Source organism: Moschus berezovskii, chromosome 4 (genome assembly GCF_049115385.1).
Source record: "Moschus berezovskii isolate FMDL1 chromosome 4, NW_MosBer_1.0, whole genome shotgun sequence".
NCBI lineage: Eukaryota > Metazoa > Chordata > Mammalia > Artiodactyla > Moschidae > Moschus > Moschus berezovskii.
In genome coordinates, this window is record NC_142463.1 from 4517366 (window position 1) to 4542006 (window position 24641).

Below are 24641 nucleotides of genomic sequence, written 5' to 3' on the forward strand. Positions count from 1 at the left end.
GGCCACCCCTCCTTCCACTGCTCCTCCCCTAAACATCTGGCCCCTCTTCTGCATCAAACTTTCCTCCAAGTGGACTCCTGGGAATCTGGCCTTGGGGGTCATCCAGCCATCCCTTTACCACGGGCTCCTGGGTCTGTGCCTCCAGTTCCCATGTCACCAGAACAGAGCCCGCACCCCCACCAGGCATCCCCACCCCGGGAGTCCCTGGCCCAGAGCACTGACACGCAGTGCAGAATCCACAGGATCTCCTGGGAAGACGAGAAGGGCGATTACATCGCACGCGGTGCAGTCACACTAAGATGTCCTCCCTGCCGTTTCTCCTCCCCTGGTCCGTCTCGGTTTGTGCAGGGTCAGCGGTAGAAAGGTTCCTGCCCCTCCTTCAGCCAGCATTCAGCCTCAGCGGTTCCTCTCTCCTCCTTAGGCTGAGCCATTCATCTCTGTTTTCCAGGCCCCATTTCTGGGGTCCCTAAGGGTGCTCAGAGGAACATGGGGGTTCCGGGCAACCCTGGGTGTCTGTGTGACTTTCCTGGGCCTATCAGTGTCTCACTGACCCCCTGCTTTTGCCTTAAGCTGTTTATTTCCTGCAGATATGCACAATGTATACCCCAAGAAGAACTATTTTATTAGAATTCATTTTTTGTTTCTGTCGCGTGGCATGTGGGAAATGGGATCTTAGTTCCCTGACCAGGGATCACACCCAGGCCCTGCTTTGGGAGAGCAAAGTCTTAGCCACTGGGCCAGCAGGGAAGTCCCCAGCCTTGGTCACAGTAATAGCTGTCTTGGCCGTTGCTTGGTGAATTGGATGAGAAAACGTGTGGAAAGCATTTCTGGTAATTTTAGGTCCTCAATAAATGGCCCTTCCCTCCCTTTCTTGCCTCTTTCTCTGCATTCCCCGCCGCCGCCCCTGTTACACGGAGAAGTGAACGTCCTGAGGAGCGGTGGCCCAGGGGATGAGCTGCAGCGCCTGCCCGTGGGCCGCACCCTCCTGCCCGGACCCACGTGTGGCTGTTGCTGCCCCCTGAGGGCTGGGCAAGGGCTCAGCCCACGATTGAGTGGTTTTTGGTTTCAAACAGCCTCTCCCTTCTGCCTCTGTCCAGGCAGGAGGCTTGGGTGAAGCCAGACCAGGTCCACAGCTTTGCCCTCTCTCCTGGGATGACAGAGGGCCTCCGGCCTGAGCCCACGCAGGACCCTGGACACACCCCCTACCAGCAGCAACGCTACTCTCATCCCTGTCCTCAAAGAGCCGCACTGCCCCTCCCTGACTTTGCCCAAACTTCCCCCATGTGAGATGTCCAAAGACAGAGTTCTTGAGCAGTTCCCACCACGTTTAGATGTTTTAAAGGACAAATATGGAGGTGCTGGGAGAGGTTTCTCTTAGGAAGTTAAATACTCCTGAAATGGTCTGAATGTTAGTCACATTCACTACGTGGTTCTGTAACTGATTTTAAAGCCAGCATTTGCCTTCATCTGTATTTCGCATTTTAAATTCTCATAGTAGATCTATATTTTTAATTTCTACATTTCTACTATGAAGTTAATGGAACATTGGTAGCCATTTCAGGTTAATTTTGATCCGTTTTCATTGGCATCCCTCATATAGTCTGCTGCCAACCTAAAACATTGTGGAGCTAATTAGTATTTGTTCAAAATGGTAGAGGAAGGCTTAACAGGTCCTTACATACAGGCTCACAGCATGAACATGACATATTATCAAAATATGCATATGCGTGGGAAAAAAATGATTCATATTGAATGTCTACAGTTCTCTCAGTAGTTTGGAGACTCTTAGCAGGGTGGTGTTAGAAGTAAGCATGAGATGTTTCTGGAATCAGTTAAGGTCATGAGTGTGTTTAAACATTGATTTATCGTAAATGTTTTTGCAGAAATACCAAGTAAAGCCTGTCCCCCTAGAAGAGGCTGTTAAATTGATCCAGATTGCCGAGAGGGCGCGGCAAGGGCGCCTGAGAGCCATGTTCATGAAGCAGATCTACCTGCAGGAATACAGAGCCAAGCAAGCCAGGATACTCGGCGAGAAAGTGGCGGATGCAGGCGCTGCTGCGCTGAGGATCCAGAAGGTGTGGCCAGGGCAGCCTCGGACATGGGGGACAAGGGGGAGGTGCAGACTGGGGGTGGGGGGAGCTCCAGAACTCAACATTCCCAAGTCCCACCTCTAGTAGAAGAGTGGAAGTGATCGTGTTAGTCACTCGGTCTTGTCTGACTGCTTGCAACCCCATGGACTGTAGCCCACCATGCTCCTCTGTCCATGGATTTCTCCAGCCATGAATACTGGAGTGAGTTGCTATTTCCTCCTCTGAGGGATCTTCCCCACCCAGGGATCAAACCCAGGTCTCCTGCATTGCAGGCAAATTGTTTACGGCTTGAGCCACCAGAGAAGCCTTTAGTAGATCTGGACTAAATTCCAGAAAAGACTGTTTTATCCTGGGGAATAAAGCATGGTTGCTTATGTTTTTTTCAGATTGCATTATAAATAGGTATGAAACTCAGGACCTTTTATTGAAGTATTTTTAAATATTATCTATAACTTTCAGAGGCAGTATTGCTATACAAGTCCTCATTGAATTTTTAAAACTACATTTACACAGACTTGTGATTATCGAACGGAGCAGGGTTCACACCTAGGAGCTCACAGAAGCATGTACCATTCACATAAGCTCCCGGGAACACCACTGATGACCACACATGGATGCTTCTTTCAGAAGGATCCCTGGAAATGTCCTTGCCTTTGTCAGATGACCCCCTCAATTTATACTCCCATCTTTTTTCAAATTGTGACTGAGGTTGCTCATGGGAAAATGAAGAAAATTGCAGCTTGATACAAATTAGAATTAGGTTGGCAAGAAAGCCACTATAAGGACATAAAGGGGAACCAGAATTCCAGAGCTCTTGTCCCCAGCTGTGTTTGAATGGGAATTGGGAGGGGGCTGGGAAGAGGCAGAGAAAGGCTACTTTCTTTCCAGTTTCTGTGGGGACATAAAGTCTTTTTTAATTTATTTTATTGAAATATAGCTGATTTATAGTGTTTTGTTGATTTTTACTATACAAGGGATTCAGTTGTGTGTGTGTTTGTATACGTGTGTGTGTATATATATTTTTTTTTTCATATTTCCCATTATGGTTTATCAGAAGATAGTGAATATACTTTCCTGTGCTGTACATAAGAGCTTATTGTTTATCCATCCTTCATATAAAAACGGTACTGATGAACCTCCTTGCAAAGTAGGAGCAGAGATGCAGACATGGAGAATGGACTTGGGCACACAGTGGGGAAGGGAGCGGGTGGGACGAACTGAGAGTGTGCCCTGACATGTGTGCCCTTGCCCAGTCTCTCAGTCGTGTCTGACTGTGTGACCCCGTGGCCTGTAGCCCGCCAGGCTCCTCCGTCCATGGGATTTCCCAGGCAAGAGTACTGGAGTGGGCTGCCATTCCCTTCTCCCATGTACGCGATACTATGTGTAGAATAGTGGGAAGCTGCTCTGTAACACAGGGAGCTCAGCCCAGTACTTAGTGATGACCTAGAGGGTAGGACATAGGAGGGAGGCCCAGAGGAAGGGGATGTGTGGGTCCATACGGCTGATGAACATCGTTGTTCGGCAGCAACCAGCACAACATTATAAATCAATTATCCTCCAAGTAAAGATTTTAAAAAGACAGTAGAAGTAAATAATAATAATAGCTGTGTCTCACACCAGCTCCCGCTCCATTTTTTTTCCAACCCCACTTGGCAGCTGAATGTCTGTTCTCTATGGGATTTGAAGTCTCTGGGATAAGGGATACACATCTGAGGTCAAAGCTTGAGTTGTACAATTCTTGGATATTACTCACTCTGTAATATTTCTCCACGTTACAGCGGAGATCTTGTAAAACCGTGAAGTACCACCCTCAGATTTAGCCCCAATCCTGCAATCTGGGAGATTCTCTTGAAGAAATGCAGGTAGAGGAATCTCACCATAAGAAAAAAAACCTTATAGGCTATTTCTTTATGTTCTCCAGATTTGCGGAAATATATTTGACATGTCACACTGTGGAACTTTGCATGTGTGACATCATGGTTAGATGTATGTGTGCATTTCATCACGATGACCGCAGTCATTGGTCACACTTAACACACCCATCACCTCAAACGACTGCCGTTTTTTCTTATATTGAGAGCATTTAAGGTCTCCTGTCGCAGTAGCTTGCAGGTATAAGATACAGCATTGTTTACTGTGGTCACCATACCGTACATTCTGCATTCCCCAAACGTGTTATAGTCCTCTGATCACCCTCACCTGTCTCCCTCACCTGCCCAGACCCTGGCGGCCACAAAAGCTACTCTGTTTCTATGCCCTTGGCACTGTTAGATTCCACGTGTAAGTGAAACCGTAAATTGTTGGTCTTCTTATGGCTTATTTCTCGTAGCATCATGCCCTTAAATTTCATCCATGTTGTCACAAATGAGAGCTTCCTTCTCTTTGTGGCTGAATAATACATCTTTGTATGTATATGCCAGGGTTTCTTTATATGCTCGTCTGCCAAGTTGTTTCCGTGTCTTGGCTGTTGTGAATGGTGCTGCAGAGAACGTTGGTGTGCGTGTGTCTTTTCAAGTTAGTGCTTTCCTTTTCTTCCAACACATACCCAGGAGTGGAATTTCCAGAGCACAGAGTAGTTCTATTTTTAATTTTTTGAGCACTCCGCTTACTGCTTTCCATAGCGGCTGTACCCAGTTCCATGCCCACCAATCATACTGGAAGCTTCCCTTATCTTCACATCCACCCTGACACTTGTTATGTCTTTATTCGATAACATCCATCCTAACAGGTGTGAGGCTGTCACTGGGTCAGCAGTGGGCTCTGCAGTCCCTACCAGGGTCTTGGATAAGGGTGGATCCTCTTTTGTCCCTGGGAAGACAGAACTGCCTTAGTCCTTCTGTTTAATAGGGGATATTGGGACAAGGTTCTTCATCAGGGTCCACAGTTGGGTCCTCAGACAGTGGACAGTGGGACAGGCCACTTCTGTGATTCATTCTTTCTTGAACGATGTCACTGTGATCACAGAAGGAAAAGCGCTCCATCAACACAGACATGTGCGCAACCTTGAGTGGGTCATCACTGCATCACTGGCGTGTGCGGGTTATGTGGGAGAAGCGGTATGACCATGTTTGGTTTATCTTTATGTATTAAACAAGCAAGCGTTTCTTTGTCTTTAGGTTTGGCGAGGTTTCCATCAGTGCAAGAGAACCGAGAGAGAGCGAGCAGAGGAGATGATATTTCTGGGTATGGTAAGTTTTCTTGTAGACAAGATCAGCGTCTGGTTCTCTTAAAGACCATGCAATCTGTAAGACTCGTGTCCTCCTTAGGGAGCGTTTGAGAAAAGAAAGGAAAGCAAAATGACCGGTGACTTAAGATAATGGAATCCCGTGTATTATCTAGAAGCCTACCTGGGGAGGGGAAGGGTTCTGGAGACACAGGATCGTGTCTGTTTAGACTTCTGTTGGCGTATGTGGGCTGCTCCGAAGCGGGGACAAGCTGTGAGCTGCTCACCAGTATCAGCCGTGGCCCCCACTCTGTTAATTAATATCTGTTAGTATTCATGACCAAGACAATGGGTTTGCCCCAATAAAACTGCCTTCTCCTGGGTGATCCCCATGAAGTGAAGTGAAGTGAAAGTCACTCAGTCGTGTCTGACTCTTTGCGACCCCAGGGACTGTAGCCTGCCAGGCTCCTCAGTCTATGGGGATTCTCCAGGCAAGAATACTGAAGTGGGTTGCCATTCCCTTCTCCAAGGGATCTGATGATTACTGAATCAAGAGTTGAATGGATATATTCCTTAGTTAACTTTACTACAAATTTAGCAGCTTCAACAGTACAACCCTATTTCCTCAGTCTCTGTGGGTCAGGGGTCTGGGCTTTGCTGAGTCCTTTGCTCAAGGGCTCATAGGTGGTCGTCTGGGTGTTGGCTGGGGATGGTGTCTCATCTGAGGCTCAACCGGGGAAGGAACAGTGCCAGAGCTTGTGTGGTTGTGGGCCAGGTTCAGTTCCTGGTGGGCTGCCAGGCTGAATGCCTCAGTTTTTTCCTAGTTGTTAGCTGGAAGTGGCCCCCAGCCCCTTACCATGTGGACTGTCCACGTGGCAGCTTGGTGGGGTGGGAGCTGCTTTCAGCCCATGCAAGGATCACGAAAGTGCTGTGTATCAGCTTTGCCCTGACAGTGAAAGTGAAAGTCACTCAGTTCAGTTCAGTTCAGTTGCTCAGTCGTGTCCGACTCTTTGTGACCCCATGAATCACAGCACACCAGGCCTCCCTGTCCATCACCAACTCCCGGAGTTCACTCAAACCCATGTCCATCAAGTCGGTGTTGTCCCCTTCTCCTCCCGCCCCCAACCTTTCCCAGCATCAGACTCTTTTCCAGTGAGTCAACTCGATGCATGAGGTGGCCAAAGTTATTGGAGTTTCAGCTTTAGCATCAGTCCTTCCAATGAACACTCAGGATTGATCTCCTTTAGGATGGACTGGTTGGATCTCCTTGCAGTCCAAGGGACTCTCAAGAGTCTTCTCCAACACCACAGTTCAAAAGCATCAATTCTTCGGCGCTCACCTTTCTTCACAGTCCAACTCTCACATCCATACATGACCACTGGAAAAACCATAGCCTTGACTAGACGGACCTTGGTTGGCAAAGTAATGTCTCTGCTTTTTAATATGCTATCTAGTCACTCAGTCGTGTCCAACTCTTTGCGACCCCATGGACTATGGAGTCCATGGAATTCTCCAGGCCAGAATAATGGAGTGAGTAGACTTTCCCTTCTCCAGGGGATCTTCCCAACCCCAGGGATCGAACCCAGGTCTCCTGCATTGCAGATGGATTCTTTACCAGCTGAGCCACAAGGGAAGCCCAAAATACTGGAGTGGGTAGCCTATCCCTTCTCCAGTGGATCTTCCTGACCCTGGAATTGAACAAGGGTCTCCTGCATTGGAGGCGGATTCTTTACCAACTGAGGTATGAGGAAAGCTTTGCCCTAGTCCGATGGTAATCAGGGAGTTGTAGGGTCCACTCTGTGTTTTTTAAGACAAAAGTGATGAAAGTCATAGAGCAATGCCCGAGTGTGGGACCAAATGCTACTTTTTCTATATACAATAATGTCACTGATAAGATCTTTTCATTTACTTTAAATCCTAAAACCTCAGAGAATTTAAACAGTCTCCTTTTTGATTGATCTCAGAACCCACTTTCTGCTCTTGCATCACTTTTGTCATGATCTGGTCTAAATGCCAGATGATGCAATAAATCATTTTACAATAGCATACATTTTCCTGTGGGAGAAAGAAATGTCAGCCCACTCCAGTATTGTTGCCTGGAGAATCCCATGGACAGAGGAGCCCGGTGGGCTGCAGTCCATAGGATCGCACAGAGTCGGGAATGACTGAAATGACTCAGCACGCACACACGCTTTCCTCTGACCCTGCATCCTGACTGCTCCACCTGCACGTTGGCCCCTGTGCATCACCTGTTGTCAACACAGGATGGAAAACAGGCATTGTTTTGCTTGAGGAAGGGACTCACCACCATGGTGCCAACACCTGGAAGAGCATCTTTCCCTGGTGAAGGGGCGTGTGCCCACTGCACCTGTGTGCAGAGTCTCAGCTGTGGTATCCAACGTTTACTGTCTCAAAGAATATGGTGACTCATCCCAGAAAGGCATGTGTGATTCAAGAAGTACCCTGATTTGATCACCTGCATTCTTGAGTTCTCTTTACTCTTTCATTTTCAAAAACAAGTCAGCATTTATGTGGGGGACTGAAGACCCCTGGGGTCGCAGCTCCTTTTTGGTTTCTTGGTTGGTGGGGAACCGTGAGCCCCAAACCGGTGAGTCACTGCCAGTTGTTACAGAGCTGTATGATTTTAAGACTGTGCAGGGTGGAATATTATGCAGCCATTAAAAGAGGGAAATCTTGACACACACACTACAGCAGGGATGAACTTTGAGGGTGTTATGCTAAGTGAGACAGGCCAGTCACGAAATGACAAATGCCTCATGCTTCCGTCTTTATAGGGGATCTAAAGTTGTGAAACCCATAGAAACAGGAAGTAGAAGGGTGGATGCCAGGGCATGGTGGAGGGAAGCCAGCAGTTGTTCAATGCGTATAAATTTTTGGTTTGGAAAATAAAAAAAATCTCTCCAAATCTATTTCAGAGCAATGTGAATATACTGAACACTACTGAATGGTTTACTTATAAATGGTAAAGGTAATACATTTTATGTTACATATTTTTCACCGCGGTTAAAAAATTTTTTTTAGTTCACTGAGACATTGAAATGTATACTGAAATGGTTTTATATGAATCATGACTATTCACATGTTAATACATGTCAAAAAGCTACAAGTTAAAAATTTAATGAGACACTGTATTTCATTGAATCTAAGATTCCATTCATTATAGGATACATTATGATGGAAAGTGAAAGAAAATGTTAGGACAAATAAAACAGCTCCCTTTTGGTAATATGTATATCCCTAATTTTAGATATGTTAAACCGTGAACAATGTATAGCTTAGAACTGGTAACAGAGGCAAGTTTTATCATTCTTATTGGGAGGGAAGTTTTCTCCAGTCATAATTATATTGGAAGGGTTAATATTGTTAAACAACCGTACTCTCTCTATTTGCTAAGTCGTGTCTGACTCTCGCGACCCCAGGGACTGTAGCCCACCAGGCCCCTCTGTCCATGGCATCCTCCAGGCAAGAGTCCTGGCGTGGGCTGCCGTTTTCCGACGACCATACAGGAAAGAGTCCTGGCGTGGGCTGCCGTTTTCCGACGACCTTACACACTCAGGCAGTTTACAGACCCCGGTGTGCGTGCTGCACCATCAGTAGCTGCAGTCCTGTCTGGTCTTTGCAGCCCTGTGGACTGCAGTCCGCCAGGCCCCTCAGTCCATGAGATTCTCCAGGCAAGAATACTGGAGCGGGTTGCCGTGCCCTCCTCAGATTTCGCATAATCCCTATCAAATTACCAATGGCATTTTTCATAGAACTAGGACAAAGTGTTTTTAATTTGTATGGAAACACAAAAGACCTCAAATAACCAAAGCAATCTTGAGAAGGAAAAACAGAGCTAGAGGAATCAGACTTCCTGATTTCAGACTATACTACAAAGCTGCTGTAATCAAAACAGTATGGTACTGGCACACACACAAAAAAAGATACATAAGTCAACAGAACAGGATAGAAAGCCCAGAAATAACCCATTAACTGACCATGGTCAATTAATCTATGACAAAGAGGCAAGAGCATAAATGGAGAAAAGACAGTCTCTTCAATAAGTGGTGCTGAAAAAAACCGGACAGCTCCATGTAAAGAATGAAATTAGAACATTCAAAGTATCTGCCTACCCATGTAGGAGACACAGAAGACGTGGGTTCAATCCCTGGGTTAGGAAAATCTCCTAAAGAAGAAAGTGGCAACCCACTCCAGTGTTCTTGCCTGGAGGATCCTTGGGACAGAGGAGCCTGGCGGGCTATACAGTCCATGGGGTTGCAGAGAGTCAGACACAACTGAAGCAACCGAGCACGCACGTACTAACACCATACATAAAAATAAGCTCAAAATGGATTAAAGACTTAAATGTAAAATCAAGTTTTAATTACTGATAAGAGTGTGATGAGATGTTTATTCTCATACATGGTGAGTTAAACTGATTCAGCTTTTCTGAAAGAGGCAACACAATCATGAAAATATATTCTTCTGTCCAGTTCTATTTCTATCTTAAGTAAATCATCAGAAATAAAGCTTTATGTGCATATACATTTCCTACAGTGTTGTTTTTATTAATGAAAAATTGGAAATAATCCTAGTGTTCTAGAGTAGGGATGGAGTTAAATGATTTATGGTGGACTTATATTAAAGTAATGATATGCCACCATTAACAAAATGTTTATGACTTATTTTTGATGTGAAAATGCTCAGAGTGAAAATACAGGATTTAGAATTACACATATGTGTTAAACTAAATATGTACATATATCTATGCACACGAAAAAGAAAGTTTAAATCATGCTCCTTCTAAATGTCAGGACTTGGGAAGTTTTTTGTTTTGATTGTATTTTCCAAACTGTTTAAATTTTACTGCATTAACTGGGAAAAGACATATTTAAAAATAAAAGCAAATGGCCATAGAATATTATCAAATTTTTCTTTTCAGATCTCTGAATTGCTTGATATATATACATAGGTGGACAGGTAATGAGAAACATAGATAAGAGATGTACTGATAAAAACAGTGGTTATCTCTAATTTTCTACTTCAGAAATTAAGCTAGCAGTCAGAAGATTCAATCTAAGATAATCTAAGTTTAACATGAAATTTCACTTAAGAAGCAGTTTTGACTTAACCATTTCCATTTAATTTAATTCAGCCGACATTTACTGAAAACCTACATGTAGTACCCCAGAAACTTAGAGGATGGCCGCATGCTATTTTTCCATGGTAAAGTCTTAATGGCTTACACTGATACCAAGTAAAGATAGAATTGCTTGTTTTTTATTGTAATTTCTCTGTTTTACTTTGCCGTTTGTATTTGCTCAGCTTAAATAAAATAAGTCTGTTTTAATTTTTCAGCGATACAGAGTTTAGACAGTAGAAAGAAGACAGCTTGTCTGTTTTGTATTAAATGTAACTTTCTCCAGTTTGCTTTTTCTCCAAGCATGTCTTCTCTTGGTATTACGTGTTCTATGAAATTGTACACCATTGAGAAATGTATGGATCCAATTTTTAAAAGAATGGTATCTTCTGTTGGCTGACTGATAACCATAAAAATCCATTACCCCAAATCCTAGGAATGTTTTCAATTAAGTCTATTTTCCACTATATCACTAATTAAGATAGTGTCTACTCATTTTAAAATTTCATTTTTCCATTATTTTATTTTGTTATGTCAATATATAAACCGTTGCCTTCTCTGATTAAAACAGTGTTTATATCTTTGTGGGAAGCCTGGCATATTTCCAGGGGTGACTATTTAGTAACTGAATCCAGAATTAGAGCAAAAGACATCATTATGTCCTTAGTTCCTGACCAAATGTTGCCTTTACCATTGCCATATAAATTATTTTTTGATATTGCCATTTTAAATATTTATATTCTAAAATCTACAAAGGAAAATAAATAGCACTCTAAAAATTCATGTGCAGTTATTTTAATTGGCAGAGCCAATGGAGTGGATCAAGGAGGAAACTTAATGAATGTAATACATTTTCTTCTGTGGATCCCTTTGAAATAATGTGTCCTACCACCATGACCATGGTGTATTTTATGTTACCCTGAAGCTATCAATGTTTGCATTATAATAAAGAACACTAGGGGACTCTTATTACAGAGGAGGAACTGACACTTCGAAATACATCAGCTAAATCCTCAAAACACCATAAAACCCTGCTCATTTTCAAAGTCTAACATGAAACAAGCTACATTATAGATGATTTTTTGGTCAATAAATTGGACTTCTTTCTTATTAACAAATCCCCAGGTAGGAGTTTGGGCCCCCAGTGAATGCTCCAGAAAGGCAGCTCTCTCCAGGGGCTCCCCTTGGTCCCCTGTCCTCAGAACTTCCAGGCTTCTCTTTGGGAACTGCTGTCAGAGCCAAAATGAACCGAGAACCAAAATGAAATGGTCTTTACGATCACACTTGGATTTCAACCCTAAACCACAGTATCCAGCTTGGTGCTGTGCCATATTCATCATATTTGGCTCCAAATGACCTTTGGTTGTTTTCTAGATATAAATGTACTAAAAAAACAGATTTGCTCTGATATATGGGGGTTTGTTTTGCTTTGTTTTGCTGTTGTTCAGTTGCTAAGTCACATCCAACTCTTTGCGACCCCGTGGACTGCAGCACACCAGGCTTCCCTGTCCTACAGTCTCTCCCAGAGTTCACTCAAATTCATGCCCATTGAGTCGGTGATGCCATCCAACCATCTCATCCTCTGTCTCCCCCTTCTCCTCCTGCCCTCAATCTTTCCCAACATCAGGGGCTCTTCCAGTGAGTCGGCTCTTTGCATCAGGTGGCCAAAGTATTGGAGCTTCAGCATCAGTCCTTCCAGTGAATATTCAGGGTTGATTTCCTTTAGCATTAACTGGTTGGATCTCCTTGCAGTCCAAGGGGCTCTCAAGAGTCTTCTCCAACACCACATTTCAAAAGCATCAATTCTTCAGCACTCAGCCTTCTTCGTGGCCCAACTCTCACATCTGTACATGACTACTGAAAAACAATTCTCACATCCAAAGACTGTGCAGAACTTTGTCAGCAAAGAGATGTATCTACTTTTTAATTAGTTTTGTTTTAGTTTTTAAATGCAAATATATATATATATGTTCCCTAAGTGTCTGGGGGCTGCAGCATCTTAGAAATGAATGCATGTCTCTGCAGACTTTGAAGGGTTGCTCAGCCAGAGGGATGAAGAGGCAGGCATCTCGGTGGGCCCTCATCCATGTGGGGCGGGGGTGGGGACACCTTGAGCCATATACTCACCTGCCCTCCGAGGCTCTGTGTCTCCTTCTGTAAAAGGAGGATGTACCACCTGTTTCCCAGAGCTGTTAGAAGGGCTTCTGGACCCAGCCTGGAGCTTGGACAGGTTGCCTTCAAGAAATGGTGGCTGATGTTTATCATCTTGGAGAATTACATTACGCTGTCATAATGACGGAATGATTTTGTGCAAAGGATGACTGTCAGGACCCATGATGACTTTTCTTTGTAACAAAACACAAAATATTTCAAAATAAGTCATTGCCTAACAACATACTCATGCCACTGATCTCAAAATGGAAGCTTTTTTGGCCCTTGTTTTGTGCTGCTCATGTTATAGACCTGAGTTCTTGGCCTTCTTAATCGATAGAAATTGATGAGGTAGGAGAAGTTCAGGCAAGGCTTTTTTGGGGCCCTGCTGCAGCAAGGGGAGCAAACACAGGAACAGGTTCCCTTGCTCACTCCCAGGGTGGGGGTAGGGGGTGTGAGCTGTCCCCTGTATGGGGTGAGGGTAGGGGTATGTCCAGGGATCAGGCTGGAGATGGTCTAGGCGGCTTGCCAACCCCTAAGGTGGTGGGTATGCAGGAAACACGCCCCCAGAACCTTGCTTGTACTCTCTCTCATCTCCTCAGAGTATCAGGCTTCCTAGGTGTTCAGTTCAGTTCAGTCATGTCCTACTCTTTGCAACCCCATGGACATAGCACACCAGGCTTTCCTGTCTACCAGTAACTCCCAGAGCTTGCTCAAACTCATGTCCATTGAGTCTGTGATGCCATCCAACCATCTCATCCTCTGTCATCCCCTTCTCCTGCCTTCAGTCTTTCCCAGCATCAGGGCCTTTTCCAGTGAATCACTTCTTCACATCAGGAGGGCAAAGTATTGGAGCTTTAGCATTAGTCCTTCCAATGAATATTCAGGACTGATTTCCTTTAGGATGGACTGGTTTGATCTCGTTGTAGTCCACGGGACTCTCAAGAGTCTTCTCCAACACCACAGTGGTAAAGGAGATGCAGGTTCGAACCCTGGGTTGGGAATGGAAATGGAGAAGGAAATGGCCACGCCAGTGTTCTTGCCTGGAGAATTCCATGGACAGAGGAGCCTGGTGTGCTACAATCCATGGGGTTGCAAAAAGAGTCAGACAGGATTTAGCAACTAAACAACAACCTCAGAGTGGCAGTTGGGTGTTTGGTCTTTCTGTATCTTGTTGTTTGTAATTGACCACAACTGTACATGCACACATTTTTAGTCCCTTACAGTTTCTTTGTGTTTTATTGCTGGAGGAGACTTGTCCAGGTGCAAGCACTGCAGCAAAGGGTCTCAGGTCCCAGCCTGTCTCATTCAGATTTATGAACTTGAAATTAGTCTGTTAAAAGTATGATCTGGAAAAGCAGTGCTGTTGGAAAGCCTACAGTGTCCCAGTCTTAAGGCAGCTGCAGAGGGAGAATTCAGGAGATCCCTGGGGCAGTGGGTACCGCCCACCATGTACTGTGTGTGTTATTCCAGGAAGATATTTGCAAAGCAGGGAAAGCAGTGATGCTGATACAGGCGTGCATGGAAGGCTGTCAGATTGAGCAGGGGGATGAGCGTGGGGAGGACTCTCTGAATAACCTTGTGACTTAGAAGTCAGTCCAGCTCAGGAGGCTTTGAGGAAAAAAAAAAAAACAATAACCATGTTAAATAGGATTTTACAGTCTGGTTAACTGGGAACCTTCAGTTTAAGTGTTTTATCTTTTTTTACTGAAGTGTAATTGACATGCAAGATCATGTTACTTTCAGGTATGATTTGACATTTATCGCATTTAGAAATGGCCACCCACAAAGTTTTTACAGTATAATTGACTGCACTCCCTAGGCCATGCATTTCAGTTGTAGCTTATGATTTTATAACTGGAAGTTTGTATCTCTTTATCCCTTTTGCCCGCTTCTCTCACCCCCATCCCTCTTCCCTCTGGCAACTGCCACTTTGTCCTCTGTTAACGAGGAGCCTGTTTCTGTTTTGATGTTCCTGTGTTTTGACTTTTAGATTCCACATATAAATGAAATCATTTGTCTTCCTTTGTCTGACTTATTTCACTTAGCATATTCCTCTCCAGATCCATTCCTGTTGCCACAGATGGTGAGACTTCATCCTTTTGCATGGCTGAGTAGTATTCCACTGTGCGTGTGTGTTGCGTATCTTCATCATTTTTAGTCGTTTATCTGCTGGGTAGACACTTAGGTTGCTTCTGTGTGTCAGCTAGTATAGATAATGCTTCAGTGAACATATATCTTTTTGAATGTTTTCGTTTTCTTCAGATCAGTACCCAAAATGAGATTGCCAGATTGTATGGTAGTTCTGTTTTTAATTTTTTGAAAAATCTGCCCACTTTTTCACAGTGGCTGCACCAATTTACATTCCAGCATTGTACAAGGATTCCCATTTCTCCACATCCTCACTGACATTTGTTGTTTTGTCTTTTTGATCACCAGTCAGACAGGTCTGAGGAGATACTTCACTGTGGTTTTGATTTTGATTTCCCTGACAATTAGTGGTGTTGAGCATGTTCTCATGTGTCTCTGTTGGACATCTGTATGTCTTCTTTGGAAAAATGCCTCTTCTTGTCATCTGCTCATTTTTTTTATCAGGCTGTTTGTTTTTTGCCATTAGATTGGATAAGCTCTTTATATAATTTGAATATTAACCCTTTATCAGGTATATAATTTGCAGATACTATCTCCCATTCAGTAGGTAGCCCTTTAGTTTTGCCAATCATTTCCTTTACTGTGCAAAAGCTTGTGGTTCCATTGTTTATTTTTGCTTTTGTTGCCTTTACTTACAGTTGTTGTTCAGTCAACCCCATGAACTGCAGCATGCCAGGTTTCCCTGTCCTTCACTGTCTCCTGGAGTTTGCTGAGACTCATGTCCATTGAGTCAGTGTTGCCAGCCAGTCATCTCGTCCTCTGTCACCTCCTTCTCCTCTTACCCTCAGTCTTTCCCAGCTTCAGGCTCTTTTCCAGTTAGTTGGCTCTTTGAATCAGGTGGTCAAAGTATTGGAGCTTCAGCTTCAGCATCAGTCCTTCCAATGAATATTCAGGGTTGCTTGTCTTTAGGATTGACTGGTTGGACCTCCTCGCTGTTCAGGGGACTCTCAAGAGTCTTCTCCAGCACCACAGTTTAATACCATCAATTCTTCAACGCAGAGAGAAGTCCAAAATAATATCGTTCTGACTGATGTTAAAGAGTTTATCGCCTATGTTTTCTTCTAGGAATTTTATAGTTTCAGGCCTTACATTGACATCTCTAATCTATTCTTGGGGCTTCCCTGGTGCCTCAGTGGTAAAGAATCTGACTGCCAATGCAGGAGACTCGGGTTCAGTCCTTGGGTTGAGAAGATCCCCTGGAGAAGGAAACAGTAACCCACTCCTTCCATTGCAGCTCAGTTGGTAAAGAATCTGCCTGCAGTGAAGGAGATCCAGGTTCAATCCCTGGGTTGGGAATCCCCTGGAGAAGGAAATGGCAACCCACTGCAGTATCCTTGCCTGGAAAATCTCATGGACAGAGGAGCCTGGTGGGCTGCAGTCCATGGGGTCAAAAAGAGTCAGGCACAACTGAGCGACTAACACTTTACTTTACTTTTATCAGCATTCTTGGCTGGGAAATCCCATGGACAGAGGAGCCTGGTGGGCTGTAGTTCACGGGGTCACGAAAGAGTTAGATGAGTCTTAGCAACTAAACAACAACAGCAACCCATATTTTATTTATTCTTGCATATCGTGTGAGATGGGGGTCCAGTTTCACTCTTTGGCATGTGGCTGTCCAGTATTCCTCCCAGCGTCTGTTGTAGACTGTCTTTTCTCCATTGCATATTTGTGCCTCCTTTGTTGTAGATTAACTGGCCATATGTGCATGGCTTTATTTCCGGAAAGTATTTGTTGTTATTCTTACCCTGCTTTCTTCTTGCCGCAGGCCCCCAGGATATCAGAAACTCAGTGAGGTAGAGGATTCTCTTCCTTTTGTCACCTGATCCCAGGGATCTTGATCTGTATTCTAGGGCAGGACATTTGCCTTTATTTATCTCAGATTTGGGCCCATTACAGAGTCCACTAAGGAGAAGAGAAAGGAAGGCCAGCCTACCCCGGTTCAGGTTCTGTTTCCACCACTTACTCGTGTGTGACCTGGGGAGGCGACTTGGCTTCTTGGGGCCTAAGTTTCCACACGTGCAAAGTGGAGATAGTGCTGGCACCCAGCTCCTGGATGTGAGTTAAAGAAACTGGTGCCCATAAAGCATTTGAAACAGTGTCTGACATATGAAGTGTTCCCTGTTAGTTTTTGAAATGGCTGATCGTCGTGGGTTTAAATACCTCATTCATGATTCAAAATGTTTATTCCGTTGCCATTTTTATCTGTTTAAGTTAGCCATCATCAAAATGGTTAAAATCCCAGTGTGGGCAAGATTTGGGATAAAAAGCCGTTGTTCACTGCTGGGGGCGGGGGCAGGAAATCAACCCTTCAGTCTCTTACCAGGCAACTCAGCAATATCTATTAAAATTACAAACGTGCAGGTTTTCAAAGTATGATCCACGGTACCCATAAAAAGCCATTTTCACACAAAATATTTTAAGCCAGAACAAATGCATCAGTGAAGAGATACAACAGAGCATAGAGGGTTAAGAGCAGAGACTCTAGAGGTACACACTTCAGGTCAAACCGCAGTCTGCCACTTGCTGGCTGTGTAACTCTGAACAAGTTCTTTGACCTCTCTGTCCCTCAGTTTCTGCATCTATAAAATGAATGTAGTAATGGTATTCATATATTACGCTGCTTATTTACTGTTAGAAATAAATTAATGAATATTTGCAAACCAGTCAAAATAGCGTCTCAAAAACTCAAAAATTGTAAGTGCTGTTGAAGTGTTTATTTTTAAACATTTTTAAAGACAATAGGACACAAAAGTAGCCAGTTAAGTTCCCACCACTGTGCTAATCAGCTAACAGGCTCAACTGTGCTGTTCTAGGCCAGCTGCTACTTAATCAGACTTTACTAAAAATTTTAGAAATTTGATATAACGGTGGAAATTGCTTTATTTTTCATTGTGTTGTACCCATTGAAATTGTGGCATGGAGATCAAACCAGTCCATTCCAAAGGAAATCAGTCCTGAATATTTGTTGAAAGGACTGATGCTGAAGCTGAAGCTCCAATCCTTTGGCCACCTGATGCGAAGAGCCGACTCACTGGAAAAGACCCTGATGCTGGGAAAGATTGAAGGCAGGAGGAGAAGGGGATGATGGAGGATGAGATGGTCGGATGGCATCACCGACTCGATGGACACGAGTTTGGGCACATTCCGAAAGATAGTGAAGGACAGGGAAGCCTGGCGTGCTGCAGTCCATGGGGTCGAAAAGAGTCATAGAGGACTGAGCGACTGAGAAGCAGCAACAAAAATAAAGACGAACGCTAACTAAAGCGCAAGCAGAGGGCAAAACAGCCACCAGCTCTGCCTCTCCACACAGCCTTCACTCCGTGCTCGCTGGGTTCGTCTTCCTGAGTAAGTGTGTTTCTGTAAACGCAGGTATATAAACGTAGATGTGTTGCTCTGAGATGAAATGCTGAAACAAAGGACTTATTTTTGTAAACTGGGGAACACGCACACACAGGCGCACACACGCACACACACGATCTTAAAACAGACCAACTGAAGAGCAGTTTACTCCACAGCATGAGGCATTCCAGGAGCAAATTAGGCCAGAAGCGTGTGGCGTGTCCGATGGGTTGATGGAGTGGCTCTGAGTGCTCCCTAATGATGCCCTCCCAGGCTGTGTCCAGGGGGCACCTGGAGCTGATTAATCTCTGCGTTGATGCGCCGGGCACTTGCTGGAGTGGGCAGGGAGCCCTCTTCCTTCCCATCGCTGCTCCGTCCTCTCCTCCCGTGACTGCAGAGCATGAAAGAGAAGCAAAATCCTCAGGACCATGAGCTGCGTGGAAAAGGTGCCAGCATTAAATCCTTTATTTGCGAGACTGATAAACTGGCCAGATTGTCATTGGGACAAATGTCCGTTTTATCTTACTAATTTGAAGAAGGATTTTTAAAGACAAAGCCCATCAAACATTAGATAAGCATTTTAAGTTAATGGACCATAGAGTCCTATTTCTCCACAAACCCAGGAAGCATCATCTTATGTCCTATTTTTACGGCACCATCAATTATTAATATGTATATTTTTGCTGACAGAGGACCTTGCTATAAACGTAGGTTTCGTTAACCAGTTCTGGGTCATTAACCATGGAAAGCTTGTAAATATAATGGTTTATTCACATGGGAAGCCTTCATTAAGATGCATTATTCTACAGCTGATGTATTTCCATATATAGTATATTATCGTGTTCTCTATTTCCCTTTAATATTCATAATTTATTTTTAAATGAGTTGCTGTTTATGCGCCAAGTTAACAAATTTGAGTTCCATATGACCAAAGTTGCTAAAGAAGAAAAGATGTTTTAGCCCAAAGGAAAAGTTACTCATTAACATAGGACCTAAATATATTATAACCTTTAAATTCAGAAGCGGCTAGAGAAAGAAACTACAAACGACCCCAAATGTATTTTTGTCAGAGAAAGTCTATCTCAAGAAACACGCATGAATACACACATATTAACAGCCCAGCATGGTGTAATAGGGGAAACACACCCGGAGGACTCCAGAAACCGTATTGCCAGCTTATTCATTAACACTTGACGGCTTGGAGGGGGGGTGGTCATTAGCTGATGGACCTCAGTGTCCCCATCTGTTCAATGGGGTAATCAGATCCTCACTTCTGTCTCTGAAGATAGATGGAACATCAGTGAGGAGATGTAGAGCAAGAAGGTGTGGGGCAGAGTGTCATGCCAATCACAAAACTCTGGTGAGGGCAGGGAGGCTTCTGCTTCATCACAGATCGTGCATGTGTCAGAAAGTTGGCTGGCCACTTTGTATAGCCCTGTTGAGAGGACACAAGTCAGAGTCGCCTACTCGTTAATTCACTTTAAAATTTTATTTTTACTTACCCACTTTTGGCTGCCCTGGATCTTCATTGCTGATCGGGCTGTTTGCTGGTTGCGGCTTCTCACTGCAGTGGCCGCTCCTGTTGCGGAGCACAGGCTCTGGGGCACACGGGCTCAGTAGTGGCCGCTCCTGTTGCGGAGCACAGGCTCTGGGGTGCTCCTGTTGCGGAGCACAGGCTCTGGGGCACACGGGCTCAGTAGTTGTGGCACGTGGGCTTAGTTAATCCAGTTACCCCGCAGCACGATGGATCTTCCCAGACCAGGGATCAAACCCGTGTCCCCTGCATTGGTCGGTGGATTCCTAACCACTGGACCACCAGAGAAGTCCCTCACAAATTCACTTTTAAGGATTAGAAGCGGGGCAAGCCCGGCTAAAACACAGTTGTTGACTCTATGGAAAAAATCTGCTATAATTTACCATAAGAACAATGTAGTGTGTGGGGGGTGGAGGGGAATGTCATATGACTCACTGGTAAAGAATCAGAACACTGACGCATGACCTTAAAACAAATTTACACTTTCATCAGAGACAAAGAAATTTGGGTCCTTTGTAGCAGAGATGGATTTGAACTTCTTCATAAAAGCAAAGGACTTTAGGAGAGATCAGATAAAAATCTCTGTGAATTATAAACTTGTATTTCATGACACCAGGAATGTAAAACATTATCTGAAAAATATAAGAATTTGTTATTTCTCTCAATGATTAGATAAGGGAATTCCTGTCTCTTTATTTTGACACAAAATCATGACTTTGAGTTACATATTGAAGCAAATTCAGATCACTGGTTTTTTAACATTGTTTTTTAAAATGATTCTGTAATTCTTATTTTAGATTCACTTTTAAAGTAGTTTTAGGGGTTTTTTCCTAGTCAAAAGTTGTACATTATCATGTTCTCATTATACTAAACTTAGACAATAGGCTCATTTTGTTAGACATTCTAATGCATATTTTTATTGAGTATTATATGTGTGATTTTCTTTTTTTTTTCCAACTGACCTTATGTCATTAAGTGAATTCTAACAGCATCTCAATTGTGAATTCAAGTAGAGAAATGCCTCCTGGGACTTATAAATATTTCTTGGGAATCGTGTGTGTGTGTGTTTGCACCTGCATACTTGCTGCATTTAATTATTTCATCCACTTGGAATTTACTTTTATATATATATTATTAAATATATATTGGCATTAGTGGTAAAGACTCCACCTACCACTGCAGGAGACCTAAGAGACTTGGGTTCAATCCGTGAGTCAGGATTGAAGATCCCCTGGAGGAGGAAGTACCAACCCACTCCAGTATTCTTGACTGGAAAATTCCATGGACAGAGGAGCCTGGCAGGCAACAGTCCATGGGGTCGCAAAGAGTCGGACACAACTGAGCATCTGAGCACATGACCTAAAATGAGTCTTTTAAGACTATCTTTTTTCCATGTAATTGATTTAAATGTATAGTTTTGCTGATGCCTTTTGTAAATACGGCCTTGAATTTTGTCATACACTTGTTTCGCAGATTTAGAAATGACTTTCATGTCTTTCTCTTATCCCTGGGACTTTCTTTACCTGGTGCAGTTCAGTTCAGCTCAGTCGCTCAGTCGTGTCTGACTCTTTGTGACCCTATGGACTGCAGCACACCAGGCCTCCCTGTCCTGGCAGCCCCTAACATCCTTGGGTTTCACCCACTAAGAAGTGGGTGCTGTAACGATAAAGCACGACCAGGTGCCGGGCTCCGTGGACTCCTCACAGCCTAATGCTGTCCCATCCTTAAGAGAATCGGCGCCTTTTTCGCTTTCACGGAGGTGGCAAGTGGCCCTGCCAAGACATAAACCAGGGATTCTGTCCCCAGACCCCCGAGCATGGTCTTGGCTCACAGAAGCTGGGGTCGGTGGCTGCCTCTGCCATCTGCCTGCTGTGTGAGTTTGGGAACGTTAACTAGCCTCTCTAGTTCCATTTCCTGGTTTGCTGTTGTTTTCTCCCATTTCTTTATCTGAGAAGAATACCTGCCCGGCTGGCTTGCTGTAAGGCCTGAAACACTGTTTCTCTGCAGTGAGCGTGCAGCAGAGACTCAGGATGCCATCCTGCGCCTTCCTCTGAGACTCCTCTCTCAGACGGCCCCTCCTCCATCGCTCCTTCTCTGCGCTTCCCTTTCCGCCCCTCCCGCCTCACCTCTCCCCTTCCCCCTTGCCTCCCCTTTCTCATCTCCTCCTCCCCTCCCCTTCCTCTTCTTTCTCTTCATCATCATCCTTGTGGACTCTAGGGTCCACATGGCCTCTGTCCCAGCTATTCAGGGTGGCCATTGCAGTGTGAAAGCTGCCATAGACAGTGTGTAAATGAACGGGATGCCTGCATTCCAATAAAACTTTATTCACAAAAATAATGGGCCCGGTTTGACCTGTGGCCTCTCAGTGACTAAACCACTTTCTAGAGCCAACTAGTTTTTCCTCAAACCTGATTATTATCAGAATCACTTGAAGATTTTACCAAACTACGATATTTTTTCTTTGCTTCGACCTCACCGCCAGGGTGGAACTAGGTAGTCTGTACTTTCTTTAATGCTCTTCAAGATTTTGAGGAAAAATGTGAACGTGGAAAAAAAGAACTCACCAGTATATTTAAGGATATATTCTACCTGAAATAATTTCCCTGAACAAGTTCAGTTAAGTCACTCAGTCATGTCTGACTCTTTGTGACCCCATGGACTGCAGCACACCAGGCTTCCCTGTCCATCACCAACTCCCAGAACTTACTCAAACTCTTGTCCATCACATCAGTGATGCCATCCAATGATCTCATCCTCTGTCTTCCTCCTCTCCTCCCACCTTCAATCTTTCCCAGCATCAGGGTCTTTTCAAATGAGTCAGTTCTTCGCATCACGTGGCCAAAGTACTGGAGCTTCAGCTTCAACATCAGTCCTTCCAATGAACACCCAGGACTGATCTCCTTTAGAATGGACTGGTTGGATTTCCTTGCAGTCCAACTGACTCTCAAGAGTCTTCTCCAACACCACAGTTCAAAAGCATCAATTCTTCGGCACCCTGCTTTCTTCACAGTCCAACTCTCACATCCATATATGACTACTGAAAAAACCATAGCTTTCACTAGACAGACCTTTGTCAGCAAAATAATGTTTCTGCTTTTTAATATGCTGTCTAGTTTGGTCATAACTTATCTTCCAAAGAGCAAGTGTCTTAATTTCATGGCTTCAGTCACCATCTGCAGTGATTTTGGAGCCCCAAAAAATAGTCTTTCACCGTTTCCATTGTTTCCCATGTATTTGCCATGAAGTGATGGGACTGGATGCCATGATCTTAGTTTTCTGAATTTTGAGTTTTAAGCCAACTTTTTCACTCTCCTCTTTCACTTTCATCAAGAGGCTCCTTAGTTCTTCTTTGCTTTCTGCATAAGGGTGGTGTCCCTGAACAAAGTGGCTACTAAAAACAAGAAAGGAGCAAATATAAAATAAGAAAGAATTTGGGGTAGATAAAAGCATGCTCAAAAAACTGAAACAATAATAAGCCTCCTAATATTCTAAATAATTCCAAATAATAAGTGGACATAACTGAAAGCCAAATTAATTGTGAAAGATAAATCTTTTGTAGCATAGTGCAAGCAAATAAACGAGAGATGGAAAATACAAAAGAAAAGTTCAGATCAAACTGGTGGTCTGCCATTTATGCAATATTTATTGCAGGAGGAGAAACAGAGATAAAAGAAATAATAGAAGGAAAATGTACAGAGGGGAAGACATAATTCTTTTTTTTTAGTAAACATCTCTTCGTTTGACTTACTCATTTTGGCCACATTATGTGGCATGCAACATCTTGGTTCCCTGACCAGTGATCCAACCAGTGCATTGGAAGCACAGAGTCTTTAACCACTGGAATATGAGGGAAGTCCCAAGAGGTAATTCTTTATATTGAATTGACCCACCAAATGGAGAATGTGATACATGAAGAAATGCACTCACCTAGATTCATTGTGATGAATTTTCAAAAGTCTGCAAAGAATCCTAAGAGCAGAAAAGCTTATCTACAAAGCAGCAGTCATTAAAGTCCCAACAAGCTAGTTCCTGGCAGCTCTGCCTGGTAGAAGTATTCTCCAAGGTTGCTAGTAAATTGCCATTTGAGGGGGAGGGACCAAATGAAGACGTTTTAGAAATGCAAGTCCTTAGAGTATTTATGGCTGACTATATCCATTCTGAAAGTTACACTCAAGGACACGCTTCAACAAAACGAAAACTGAAGAAGAGAATGAAGAGGAAACAGAGAAGCCAAAGCAGCGGCTAAATCCAGTTACTAATTTTTAAAGTTAGTCACAGTCTGTGATTATAGAATAGAAGTTTGGGGGAATAACAGTGAACACATGCAGAGGTCCTAGACTTGCTAAAAGAAATGGTAGAGGTACTAATGAATTCTAGACATAGATAGAAATACAGGTGATAATTATTGTGTTAAAAAAAAACTTCAGAATAACTGGCAGAAGATTAAAAATAAGATGTACAATTTATTAACCACTACATGGCAAGAATGAACAAAACTAACTACATAAACCCAACAAAAGGTGTTTGTTAGTGACTCAGTCATGTCTGACTCTTTGAGACCCCATGGATGGTGGCCCGCCAGGCTCCTCTGTCCATGGAATTCTCCAGGCAAGAATAATGGAGTAGGTTGCCATTCCTTTCTCCACGGTATCTTCCTGACTGAGGGACTGAACCCGGGTCTCCTGCACTGCAGGCAAATTCATTACTGTCTGAGCCATCAAAAGACAGAAAAGGAAAAACAAGAAATTGTGTTAAAAAGTGTAAGATGGCAGAATTAGCTCCAAATATTTTACTTATCTAAATGAATAATGTTCCTCTTTCCTGTAATTCTCAGATTGAATTTTAATCCCCAGTTATATGCTGTTGAAAGGGAGAAACTTCAAACAAACTGATGCTGAAAAGTTTAAAACAAAGGAACATAAGAGATGTATCAGTGTTGTTGTCCAGTTGCTCAGTCATGTCCGACTCTTTGATACCCCGTGGGCTGCAGCACTCCTGGCTTCCCTGTCCATCACCATCTCCCGGAGCTTGCTCAAACTCATGTCCATTGAGTCAGTGATGCCATCAACCATC

General features: G+C 43.7%; 1 protein-coding gene across 1 annotated transcript in view; it reads left to right on the top strand.

The window, feature by feature from the left end:
* DRC11 (dynein regulatory complex subunit 11) overlaps positions 1–24641 on the top strand; it is a 175038-nt gene that overhangs the window by 13343 nt on the left and 137054 nt on the right. The window contains exons 4-5 of the mRNA XM_055403644.2: positions 1884–2075; positions 5207–5278. Of these exons, the coding sequence (XP_055259619.2) occupies positions 1884–2075; positions 5207–5278 (264 nt within the window). The remainder of the gene's footprint in view (positions 1–1883; positions 2076–5206; positions 5279–24641) is intronic.